The 13,772-nt window shown below is 39.3% G+C and overlaps 2 protein-coding genes across 2 annotated transcripts; both read left to right on the forward strand.

Moving 5' to 3' along the window:
• Window positions 1–3,106: 3,106 nt before the first annotated feature.
• LOC308174439 (olfactory receptor 10G4-like) lies at window positions 3,107–4,057 on the forward strand (the record flags this gene model as incomplete). The annotated part of the gene is made up of 1 exon (XM_080549518.1): window positions 3,107–4,057. One exon carries the CDS (start codon window positions 3,107–3,109, stop codon window positions 4,055–4,057), a length of 951 nt encoding a protein of 316 aa, XP_080405644.1.
• Window positions 4,058–6,528: 2,471 nt separating this feature from the next.
• Window positions 6,529–7,479, forward strand: LOC308174440 (olfactory receptor 10G4-like; the record flags this gene model as incomplete). Its single annotated transcript, XM_080549519.1, has 1 exon — window positions 6,529–7,479. One exon carries the CDS (start codon window positions 6,529–6,531, stop codon window positions 7,477–7,479), a length of 951 nt encoding a protein of 316 aa, XP_080405645.1.
• Window positions 7,480–13,772: the final 6,293 nt, after the last annotated feature.

Consider the following 13,772-nt stretch of genomic DNA (forward strand, 5'->3'; position numbering starts at 1 on the left):
AAAATATATAGCCTAGACACAGCTGATTTAGTGTATAGGTACAATATGTGGCATAAGGCACTCAAGGCCCCGAATGGTTGAGGCTAAACAGTAGATAAATGCACTGCAAGACAACGCCACCTTTTTGTTACATAAGGTGAGGTCCTCGGGGCTAAAGCAAAGCACTCAGGTTCGTGTATGAGGGAAGGAGACATGAAACCAATTTATCAAAAAGAGAAAAACTTTATTAATTACCTAAGATAAATGCTGTAAATGAGAGAACCTAAAAGAGGGGTTATGATATAATAGGAAAAATTGTTTATTTAACAGTTATGGTTTTAAAAGGTTTACTTTATGAACATACAATAGACTACAAAGGACTATACTTGTGTAAGACTAAAAAACGAGGGTAGCAATCATAGCTTTAGCAATAAAAGGGCCAAAGGTGAGCTCTCCTGTGTTGAAGTGTATCTGAAGTATATCAGGGCTGGATTCGTCATGCCAGGCGATACTTTCCCATCTGCTTGGCCAGGGAGAACATTGCCTGTGATGTTGACGAGGTCTTGTGGCCTTTGTGTAGAGTATATGCAGAAGGCTTATTTTCTTTTTTTCTATTGTTTGTTTTGTATGAAGAACACTTTACAAATCCAACTGTCATTGCTGAGATGTGTACAGTATTTCAGAATAAAAAAAAACTTCTTGTGTGTTTTATATTTGAGTATGAAAACATAACAGTTTATACCGTTTTTATCTACCGCTTTAACACTAAACCCTTCCTCCAATTTGGATGTGAATACCCTCAAATTAGAGCTGAGAGTCTGCACTTTAAGCCCATATTCATTATTATTCATTGTTATATTATAATTATTATAACAAAAATTCTGTCAGTCCGAATATATATGGACCTAACTGTACCTGTGTCTATATTATGTGAAAATGGCGATTGTTTATGTTCTATAGGCACAATGACAAGACGAAAAGAAACATTTGTATTCTGTAGGCTGAATTTTGGCTGCGCCTTGATAATCAGATGTGGTGTTACTTCCTGAGGACCTTGAGGTAAAAAATCGGTGAAGTGCCCCATTAACCTTTTTGAATAACTTGATAACTCTTAATCCATGTTATTGGCCCATAAAGACAATAAACTCAACAAACTTTGTACAATTGTCAAAACCTGTGCTTGTGTCAACAAATATATTTAAAAAACTGTTATCATCAATATCATATACATGAAATTATATCAAAAGTGTTATCATCATGTAATTGCAAGTAATTAACAATTCACCATGCACTTAAATAACACCAAGTCAATACAAAGGTTAATGATAATCATTTCCATAACATTGAATAATCGAACACCGTATTATAGAATAAAATAAACAAAGGCATAACTAGCAGATCGGCTAATGCAATATACACAGTAAAGTGAGTGGATAGGCCCAAAAGAATGAATGAATGGTCTTTATTGTCATTGATATAGTACAGGTACCAAACAACGAAATTTGGGAGGGGGGGCTCCCCTGGTGCTAGGAAAAAAAACTAAAAACAAGAAGGGAAAAGAGCTGGTTTACATAAAATAAAGGCTATGTACACTATCCACTATACTATACTATACAAATAAAACACTGTGCTGTACTCTATGCTATGCTATACCTATTCTAACATTTCCTATTCTCTGAACCTTATGTACCCTAGGGTTGTCATATTGCACATAGTGTTATTGCACATTCATTTAAAGTGTCGCAGTTTGCAGGTTTGAAATGTACACAGTTGTGTTTCAGTATTACACTTGATTCCAATCTAGTAGCTGCCATCAATTTGTCTAGATTGTCCAGGGCCTAGAACCTAGGTCTTTGCTGTGTTCAGGGCCTGGATGGCCCTGGGGTAGAAGCTGAGCTTCAGTCTGTTTGTCCTTGCGAACATGGTCCTGAACCGCCTGTTCGAGGGCAGCCGAGCAAAGTGTTCGTACCCAAATTTTTATTCCGTTGTTTGGTACCTGTACTATATCAATGACAATAAAGACCATTCATTCATTCATTCATTCATTCATTCATTCATTCATTCGGATAGGTCCAAAAGGATCAATATGAATGACATTCAAAAATCATTTTTATCTTCTCGATTACAGAAGGTTGAACGTTGTTTTCACATATATGTAGACATTGGTATGGTGCTGAAGATAATGAATAATGAGGTAAAAATTGGTGAAGTGCACTTTTAACTTTTAACTTTTAAAATAATCTTAATCCATGAAATTGGCCCATAAAGACTGTAAGCTCTACCTTATGCTACTTCATTGATATTGTAAGATTCTGGGTCCTGCATGGTCATTGATTCAAAACCAGGACTTTATCATTCATGAAATCATATTATAGCTGTTCTTTCATGAACATAAGGTATTTCTTAACAACCATAGTTACATTGTACTGATTGGTTTAGAAACAAACCCTTATGTCCCTCTCTTTGCAAATTACATTTGGTATGGCTTTATTTTATGTCCCAATTTCAGCTAGAACTTATATTGTGTCATAACAATGGATACTTTCTGGTAGGTATTTCATTCATTGCGCTTAATTGTCAACAAATCTCAGAGGTTTTATTATCATGTAATTGTCTGGTAATTACCATTTCACCATGCACTCTAAAGTAAATCCATGGTTAATATCAGACTGTAAAATAAAGCATTATCAAGATATCTGTAAGTGCAGCATGAGGTGAAGAGTTGGGAACGATGAAGACCCCACAAGCTTTCAATCAAATGCAACATGATCCCCAAATTCAGAGAGTTTACGTATGAGTACGTACGTACAAGTTAACGTCCCAAATCATTCCCCTTGTGTCCTTCCCTGACTTCACGCCCACTCAGGATAGGCTGAGCCTCTATAAGTACAGGTGATTGTGCTCCCACTGCATTCAGCTCAGGTATTGGGTTGATCCACAGCATTAGCAGGTCGTAGAGGATTTTCATCGTTGACATGGAGGGAGTAGTAAACCATGATGGTTTTATCAGATGACATATGCACATTTTGTATGTGTACTATTGATGTTCGTACTTTTTGCTATTTTACTGGTCTATTAGAATCTACAGAAATATTGAGGCTGTCTTGATGTGGGTCAAAGCTTGAGAATGTCTTGGGTGAATTTCACTGGGCAGAATGTGGAAGAGTTTACCATCACAGGCTTCGACCACATTTCCCACCAGAAGCTCCTGGGCTTCCTCATTCTCATTACCTACTTCCTGGTTCTGCTGGGCAGTGGCACCAACATCTGCATCATTGTGACGGACAGACGCCTGCACACACCCATGTACCTGCTCATCTGTAACCTGGCAGTGGTGGATATCATGTTCACCACTAGTGCCAGCACCACTATGATCTCTGTGCTGCTGGTCGGGCACAAAACCATCTCCTACTACTCCTGCATGTCACGCATGTTCATCTACCACCTAGGGGACATCGCAGAGTGTCTTGCCCTGTCTCTGATGGCTTTAGACCGAACCATAGCCATCAGCAGTCCGCTGAGATACACCAGCATTCTGACAAACCCACGCATCTTTGTGTTCATCATAGCCTCCTGGATCATCGGTATTGGGTGCATGGGAAGACTGACAGCCATAGCTGATAACCTTCCCTTCTGCCAGCCCATCATTAGATATATATTCTGTGACTATCCTGCCATAATAAGGGCTGCCTGCACCAACTCTGAACCCTATTGGTTTCTCCCCACTGTTTACGGTCTGTGGCTGCTTGTAGGGCAGTTTCCCTTGATACTTCTGTCCTATGTGAAGATCATCTACACAGTACTGAGACTGCCGAACAATGAGAGCAGGGCAAAGGTGTTCAACACCGTTATATCTCACATCATTGTGGTAATGTCTTACTACGCTCCCAAGTGTGTTTCTGTGTTGTTAACCAGGGTAGGCCTGAGACTGAATCTGACAGAGCGTAATGCCATACTGATTGTTGCCACACTGGTGCCCTCTCTGATCAACCCCATAGTCTACTGCCTGAAGACCAAAGAGATCAGGAAGAGACTGATTCAGATACTGTCAAAAAACAGCATCGTAATAATAACATGATGTCCTTAGATATTGTCATTTTACATTTACATTTTTGGCATTGAGCAGATGTCCATGACTTGATTGTATTGAATCACTTCATACCAAATAGTGATATAACTTTTATAATACATTTAATCAAATCTCAAAGTACTTGACATACATATGCTTGAATGTAATGTGAATGTCACCTAAGACAGAGAAGAGAACAAATATAAACATGGTTTAAAATAGCTAAGATGAACACATGCACAGTAAGGGTACGATGATTAATTATCTTAAAGATATAGTTTACCGTAATTACAAAATCACATATCTGGTTCTGTACCCTGATGGTAGTCCATGGTCAAACTTTATCTAGCCACTGTCACAAATCACTAATTGCTAGCATTTGTGACAAAAACAGATAAAATCAATTTTCAATGTTATTCTTACATCATCTCAAAGTAATTTAATAATAATAATAATAAATGTATTTTATAAGGCGCCTTTCATGGCACTCAAGGTCGCCGTACAACAACAAATCTAAAACAAGTGAGAGAGCTCCACGATCCTCTTCTAAGTTACTTTATGATGTTTTGGGTGTTAATTAAGCATCAGTGAAGATGGACTTTTACTGGACACAAACTCTAACTTGATTTTAACAGATGTACATGGACACGCTAAAATATATGTTCCTGGATTTGTTTAAGGAAATGTAGCATTTGATTCATTTTCAATAGTCAACTACAGAACAGTACTTTACCTGTTTTATATTCTCCCACTATTTTCTAGCAAATGATTACAATTAAAATATATATTGTAGTATGATTTTATGTCCAAACATGAAAATAAAGTACAACAACCACAACTGTGATATTTCCATATTTTTTAAGTTGTGAAAATGTACACTGCCAATGTGTATCTTGTTACTTATTACTTTGTGTGTGATATTCCATAACACTGATTAGTTAGGCTGATAGGCATAACAATTGTGCATTTTATGACTAAAGCATGACATTTTGTCCAGTGTTTCTATAAACTGTAAACTTAATTTTTAGACGTGAGGTGACAGAGGCATTCGAAGACCTAATAAAAATGCGTCAAAATATAAGTCAATTATCCATGTCACAATTAGAACGTTTTGTTGTCCTAATGTATGATAGGACAAGTGACACTAAGGAAGTGAATGAGGCCAGAAAGCAGCTCTTTACTCATAAATCTAGACCACTGGAGAATATCCCACCTACAAAGGCTGCATTAGAACAACATGTAAAAACGGGCCATGTATCAAGCGAATGTCTGGATCAAAACTTTAGTTCCTGATCCTCAACTCAAAGCCTTCTGAATGGGGTTGGGTGCAAGAAGGAATGGAATGGCAGCCACTTTAGACCACACTACCAGAGGCCTCAGAGCTGTTATGAACTGATCCGTTGTGGATGCAAGAAAGGATGCAATATGCGCTGCAAGTGCAGAAAGGCTGCCCCTTAAGTGCACTGACCTTTGCTCTTGTTCAGGAGACTGCTAGGTGGACAATGACACATTGTTAAAAAGTTGCTCTTCCAAATATTTGTATTCTATTTTGTGTCGGAAGTACGAGACATAATGCAAGAAACAGATCAGTATCCTTGCTAAAATTGACTTAGAAATGTACTATGTTATAAGAATGTTGCGTACATTCTAAATATTCCATTTGATGTCATAATGCACTCAAGCAGACATTATACATTGCAGTTAATGGAAGTTCTAGATTGCACAGTAAAATTCTAGAATGATTTGCAGAAATATTTTACTCCTGAAAATTAGTGACATTTGTTTAGAGACTACCTGACACCAGAGGTCAAATCTGAAGTGGCTCCACGTCTAAAAGTTTACAGTCTATAGAAACACTGGACAAAATGTCATGCTTTAGTCATAAAATGCACAATTCTTATATATATATCAGAGCTTATCTGCTCCACTAGATGGGTCATATATTATCATGTATTATCATGTAATTGTCTGGTAATTACCATTTCACCATGCACTCTAAAGTAAATCCATGGTTAATATCAGACTGTAAAATAAAGCATTATCAAGATATCTGTAAGTGCAGCATGAGGTGAAGAGTTGGGAAGGATGAAGACCCCACAAGCTTTCAATCAAATGCAACATGATCACCAAATACAGAGAGTTTACGTATGAGTACGTACGTACAAGTTAACGTCCCAAATCATCCCCTTGTGTCCTTCCCTGACTTCACGCCCACTCAGGATAGGCTTAGCCTCTATAAGTACAGGTGATTGTGCTCCCACTGCATTCAGCTCAGGTATTGGGTTGATCCACAGCATTAGCAAGTCGTAGAGGATTTTCATCGTTGACATGGAGGGAGTAGTAAACCATGATGGTTTTATCAGATGACATATGCACATTTTCTATGTGTACTTTTGATGTTGATACTTTTTGCTATTTTACTGGTATATTAGAATCTACAGAAATATTGAGGCTGTCTTGATGTGGGTCAAAGCTTGAGAATGTCTTGGGTGAATTTCACTGGGCAGAATGTGGAAGAGTTTACCATCACAGGCTTCGACCACCTTCCCCACCAGAAGCTCCTGGGCTTCCTCATTCTCATTACCTACTTCCTGGTTCTGCTGGGCAGTAGCACCAACATCTGCATCATTGTGACGGACAGACGCCTGCACACACCCATGTACCTGCTCATCTGTAACCTGGCAGTGGTGGATATCATGTACACCACTAGTGCCAGCACCACTATGATCTCTGTGCTGCTGGTGGAGCACAAAACCATCTCCTACTACTCCTGCATCTCACGCATGTTCATCTACCACCTAGGGGACATCACAGAGTGTCTTGCCCTGTCTCTGATGGCTTTAGACCGAATCATAGCCATCAGCAGTCCGCTGAGATACACCACCATTCTGACAAACCCACGCATCTTTGTGTTGATCATAGCCTCCTGGCTCTTAGGTATTGGGTGCATGGGAAGACTGACGGCCATAGCTGATAACCTCCCGTACTGCCAGCCCATCATTAGATATACATTCTGTGACTATGCTGCATTAATAAGGGCTGCCTGCACCGACCCTGAACCCTATTGGTTTCTCCCCACTGTTTACGGTCTGTGGCTGCTTGTAGGGCAGTTTCCCTTGATACTTCTGTCCTATGTGAAGATCATCTACACAGTACTGAGACTGCCGAACAATGAGAGCAGGGCAAAGGTGTTCAACACCGTTATATCTCACATCATTGTGGTAATGTCTTACTACCTTCCCAAGGTTGTTAGTGTGTTGTTAACCAGGGTAGGCCTGAGACTGAATCTGACAGAGCGCAATGCCGTACTGATTGTTGCCTCACTGTTGCCCTCTCTGATCAACCCCATAGTCTACTGCCTGAAGACCAAAGAGATCAGGAAGAGACTGATTCAGATACTGTCAAAAAACAGCATCGTAATAATAAGATGATGTCCTTAGATATTGTCATTTTACATTTACATTTTTGGCATTTAGCAGATGTCCATGACTTGATTGTATTGAATCACTTCATACCAAATAGTGATATAACTTATATGATATATTTCAAATCCCACAGCCCCTCCACTCGCACTCTCCGCTCATCAAATGCAAACCTCCTCAAACCCACCAAAACCCACCTCCGCTCCATGGGAGACCGGGCCTTCTGCTCCATCGCCCCCGAACTGTGGAACGCCCTCCCTGCCCACCTGAGAGCACCACAGTCGGTCGACTCTTTTAAGAGCGGACTTAAGACTCATCTTTTTAACAAAGCGTTCCAGTAGCCAGATTTGTATTTATTTTTTTCTTTAGTTTTATGCCACAGTGTCTTTTTAACCTTTCTGCTTTTGATGTTTTTAGTGATCTTTATTGTGTTGTGCTGTTTTTGTTTCTTTTATTGACTGTAGCACTTTGAGATTCTTGAAATGTAAAGTGCTTTATAAATAAAATCCATTATTATTATTATTATTATTATTATTATATTTAATCAAATCTCAAAGCACTTGACATACATATGCTTGAATGTAATGTGAATGTCACCTATGTAAGACAGAGAAGAGAACAAATATAAACATGGTTTAAAATAGCTAAGATGAACACATACACTGTAAGGGTACGATGATTAATTATCTTAAAGATATAGTTTACCGTAATTACAAAATCACATATCTGGTTCTGCACCCTGATAGTAGTCCATGTTCAAAGTTTATCTAGCCACTGTCACAAATCACTAATTGCTAGCATTTGTGACAAAAACAGAAAAAATAATTTTTCAATTTTATTCTTACATCATCTCAAAGTAATTTAAAACAAGTGATAGAGCTCCACGATCCTCTTCTAAGTTACTTTAAGATGTTTTGGGTATTAATTAAGCTTCAGTGAAGATGGACTTTTACTGGACACAAACTCTAACTTGATTTTACAGTTTTTTATGGTCACTAAGTCGCAGTGTTCAATACTGAAGTCACAGAGTCACAACTCTTCATACAGTCTGCATTACTAACATGCATCTTGGCCAAACACTTCATTCATGTCTCAAAAGAAGCTCGTTCAACCACACACTGTCAACAATGTTCACTCAGAAAGCGTAGGCTACACAGTCATTCATAACACTCTGACCTACAAAACACTAACAACAGGGAGCATTACATAGTTTGAATGATTTTTACACGAATGAATATTTCATTATAGAAATGGTTTGATTTATAGTAATCATAGACAGAATAGTTGACTGTACAACTGTAAAGTATTAGGCAACAAGAATGAATCAGAAATGCTTTATTTGTTTTTTTCAGTATCTTTGCAGAAAGTAAGTTACGGTACATTTACTTCAAAGTACACTACATTTACTTGTGTAAAATGAAATGTGAAAAATAAAGTGAAAAATTAAAAGTTCAAACAAAAAACAAAAACAGAAATTCCAGGGCCACAATACAATCAGCAATCACACAAAGAATGTCTCACTCCTGAGGGTTCTGGTCCACCCTCTGGTCTGCATCTGGTCACATCTAGTAATGTCTTCCCTGGCAATGCATCTAGTAGTCTATTTAATTTCATTGTATATATTCTGCTAATATTTTCTAGACATTTCAATTACTGCTTACTGCAAATAGTGAAAATACCATCCGTTATCAGACTTTGCTGAGGTGCTGGAACTGAAGACGATTAATAGAGTGCAAAATAACAGCATCTGCACACTCAAACACTGTGCAGAAAACTTAGTTTATTGCGAGCTTTCGGTCATTATATGATAGAAATATGATTAACACAGTGTGTTAACATTGGAAAAATGTGTTGCGAATACATAGTGTTTTGCAGGTGGGGGAGTTTGAGTGAGAGAAGTGTTCATGGATTATGGAGAACGTGGTCATTGAATGCATTCTGTATGAAAGCAGCAATGTAAAAATGAGTCACAGTTTGGTCTACATGGACTTCTGCTTCACTGACTCTATTGTGACTCTGTGACTTCAGCATTGAACACTGCGACTTAGCAACCGTAAAAAACTGTAATTTACATGGACACGCTGAAATATATGTTCCTGGATTTGTTTAAGGAAATGTAGCATTTGATTCATTTTCAATAGTCAACTACAGAACAGTACTTTACCTGTTTTATATTCTCCCACTATTTTCTAGCAAATGATTACAATTAAAATATATATTGTTGAATGATTTTATGTCCAAACATGAAAATAAAGCACAACAACCACAACTGTGATATTTCCATATTTCTTGAGTTGTGAAAATGTACACTGCCAATGTGTTTCTTGTTACTTATTACTTTTTGTGTGATATTCCAATCCATAACGCTGATGAGTCATTTCAATGGCTGCCCCTGAATATGCCTGTGCATTTGATCAATGTGACCTCCACTACTCCCTTGCTTACTGAACAATGTGGCCCTTGAGGTACAATAAAAGGCTGTTGAGCATAGACAACTGTTACACAGGCTTCTCTAGGGAGTAATTGCCTCTTATAATTGCCTTTAAGATTCTAAAATGTCATCAACCAGAGGTTTCATTCATAATGACTCAATTCATTAATGCAATTGACTGGCTGTACTACCTCTGGGACTGGGCTTACTAATAAGGGCTGAGAGAAGATGCATTACTCCAGGGGGAAGTTCCATTTGTGGCTGGGTCTAAATGGTGGCAAGTATTGTGGATTACATTTTGTGAAGACAGATCAGTAGATTCAAATACATACTGACACGTTTTAGAATGGGTGGAATTGGCATGGAGTTAGTCACAACTAAGTCAGCAACCTGATATTCAAGTAATTCTATTCGTAAGCTTTCAAATGATACACCTCAAACCAAATTGCAGAGAAACGCACTCTGAATCAAAACATCCGAAAAACGGCTGCTCGTGGGCTAGCACTAAAAAGGAAACATCTAATTGTACGTTTATCACATCACAACATGCTGAACATCAGCATGCAAAAAAAAACGACACATAATTAGATGATCACACAGTCCTTGCTTTTGAACACGTCCTACAATGTACATTTGTTTACCAGCCATGTATCACTTACCTAGTAGCCTACGGCAGACAATACAGTGAATCTAATTCACAAATTCACAACAAGTATTTAGTGATCCTAAAACTGTTGTTTGTTATATCGAGTGGGCACTTCAACACTTGAACTTTCGCAATATGCAAGCTTTTTGGTCAGTTGCGCCACTTGACAATTGCCGACAATTACCCTTTTCACTACTTAAACATATTCAACCACAATGATAATCTCAAACAAAATGGGTTCTTATAATGTGTGTGCAGAAAATGTAAACTCAATTCATATCCGCTCGGCATACAAACTGTCTATCGCTTTCTATTATTTTATTCTTACTACTGTAGGCCTGGCTACTCGGGCCCGACTCAGCTGGGCCTGGAGCTGGCGTGTCGGCAGGGGACTCAGGCCCCGCCCCCTCACTCTCCCTCTGGCTGGAGTTGAGCCTGGAGCGCAGCGCGGAGATGGAGTCCTGGGGGAGAAGGGCAATGATGTACATTATACATTGATGAAGGAGGAGACAACCAGATCCACTGAGGGAGAGCAGCACATGTACTACTCATGTACACACACAGACAGAGACACTCAGTAGAGCAGGGGTGGCCAACCAGTTGGAGACTAAGAGCCCGCCAAAATGATTGGGGTACCACAAAGAGCCTCATCATACATGCAGGCTCACAAAAGCACTGCCTCTCACTCATTCACACACACGCAATCAATCCATTTCCAATAGGCTATGAGAGTGGCGTCGTTTCAGCAAAAGCCAAGGTACCGAGTGAGGGGGTTGTGCAATTGGTGAGTTGTTTCTATACAATTGACTTATATAATATTAAGGTCATGAATAAAGGAGACAACTACAGTATGTAGGTAGTAATCTACATCTTTACTAGCAGGTGGACCTGGTTCAATCTCCTTAGAAACAAAACAAAACATTACAGATTTAGCTATTCTCAACTCTAAAGTAACTGCACTGTTAAAACACTAGTATTGTAAGACCTCACCTGTGTCCCTGTACTTGTCTCTGCTGCCCTTGGACCAAAAAAGGTTCTTATGTCCATTTTCCCTGGCATTTTGTGTTATCAGCTCAGTAAAAGTGAGACGATTGACAATATAATAATACTAATAATTCATTAAATTGATATAGCGCTTTTCCGAGGCTCAAAGACACTGACAATATGGGAGAAACGGAAAACACAGAGACAACAAGCAACAGATAACATGGGCACATAGAACACAGAGTTAACGAACGGGGCGGGGGGACAGGGGAGATGGTTAGGGGGTAGGGGAGGGGAGGGAATATCAATAACATGCTTGCACACACATATAACTTACTCACACACATGTTAGTGTTACTGGCCCCAATTTAGTACAATTATTACTGAAGTTATTGAGACAATTATTAATACACATGTTCACGGGTTGGCCTCCCCCGCAGTAGAGGGTAGAACAAAGCTCAAGAGATTATGTATAATATTAGGAGACATCCATTTTCACGTGACATTTTTTTGGACACAAAATGTACTCAACTACATACCATACATTAGCAGAACAGACAGCATACTCATTCATTCGTTTCGGGGTACAGGAAAAGGTGTAGTTTTTACCTGTGAGTTTTACAAAATGAGTTTGTATGTCATCTCCTAGCAACATCGTATGAATAATTGTTAAAGCACTACGCGACTAGGGGTAAACGTGATATTTATTTAGCAATGTCCTCATTCTTTGTATAATTTACTTTATAGAAAATGATCAGCTGGAATGTGTTCGTGCTCATGAGATTATACACACTAGCTAGTCTAAATTAGCTAGATGTATGCTGCTATCTTAAAGCACTGACTGCACCATTCAGTTACATGATGTTGCGCAGGAGGTAGAGCCGGTGTCCAATGATCACAAGGTTGGCAGATCGGCGGTTCGAGTCACGGCTGGCCACATGTCGAGGTGTTGGGCAAGACACTGACCCCCAAATTTCTCCCAATGAGCAGGCCGGCGCCTTGCATGGTAGCTTGCTGCCGTTGATGTGTGAATGAATGGGTGAATGAGAGGCCGTTGTAAAGTGCTTTGCAATTAGAGCTTTGGAATATTATGTCATACTGGCAAAGGCAGTAGTTAACAAATCTGTTTCATGACCTGAATTGCACTGCAAACATTTTAAATGATCATGTTTCACCCCTATATAATGCATCAATTGAAATGAAATGACTGACTTGCATGGCCCAAAGCCCACAGCTATTTAAGAGATACAATGCACACACCGCTTCCTCATCCTCACACGCTTCGAAGGTAAACGTACTAATGTATTCTACAGAAGGATTGTTTGTAATCAGTGCATTATTGTTGGGATGTCCTATTCCCACATCCACACACACTGTGAATGTACAATACTATCAGCATCCATTAATCCCATCTCCAACCTTTACAAATAATGTGTTGTAGTTTTGCAATACAAAACTTTTTTCTTTTTACACAGGTTGTTGCACTTTGTCAACCACATGGTCCCGTCCGACATCGGTTCACACGATGTGTTCTTGGTGACCATATTATTGAAACTGCCCGGAAACTCAGGACGGCATTGACAATCATCACTTTTGCATCCTATCATTAGTTGTCAGCAACTTCCACAAGTTGAGGCAGGTACACAAGTAACCAGGCCGCTTTATATTACTATAATAGATAATGAAATCAACATTTTTGGAGAAACACACAAAAGCTGAAATTCTAAATAATTACTTGATGCTGCCTGTTCCTAGATCAGAGAACTGCATGTTCCAAAGGAAGTTGTGGCGATTGAGAAGGTTCATGTTTTATTTATTTATTTTTTATTTTATCCCTTTTTCACCCAATTTGGTATCCAATTGAACCCAACCTAGCATCCAATTATCCCCTGCCTATTGCGTAGGATCCGCCGCACGACCCCGTGGCCGGCAGCCCCAGAGGAGATCGCCAGGCAGACTAGCTGACTGGCTCCTCGAGCCCGACACCGTTATTCCGGCACCCCGGGGGCGCTGTTGCGCGACGGATCCTTGTCCGGAAATAGTCCTATACCGCCCTCGGGAGCGGCCGCTCAATATGCCGCTCCCTGTGTGCCTCGGCCATATCGAGAAGGTTCATGTTTTGGCATAGAGCTGATTAGATCTGCCTCCAGTAACTGAATTTAATTAATTAGTGATATGTTCAATTTCTCACGTTAATAAAAAAGAAAATTCTCTCATGAAAACCGGTTCAGAATTAAGTGA

This window comes from Nansenia antarctica, assembly GCF_963989245.1.
Source record: "Nansenia antarctica genome assembly, chromosome: 20".
NCBI lineage: Eukaryota > Metazoa > Chordata > Actinopteri > Argentiniformes > Microstomatidae > Nansenia > Nansenia antarctica.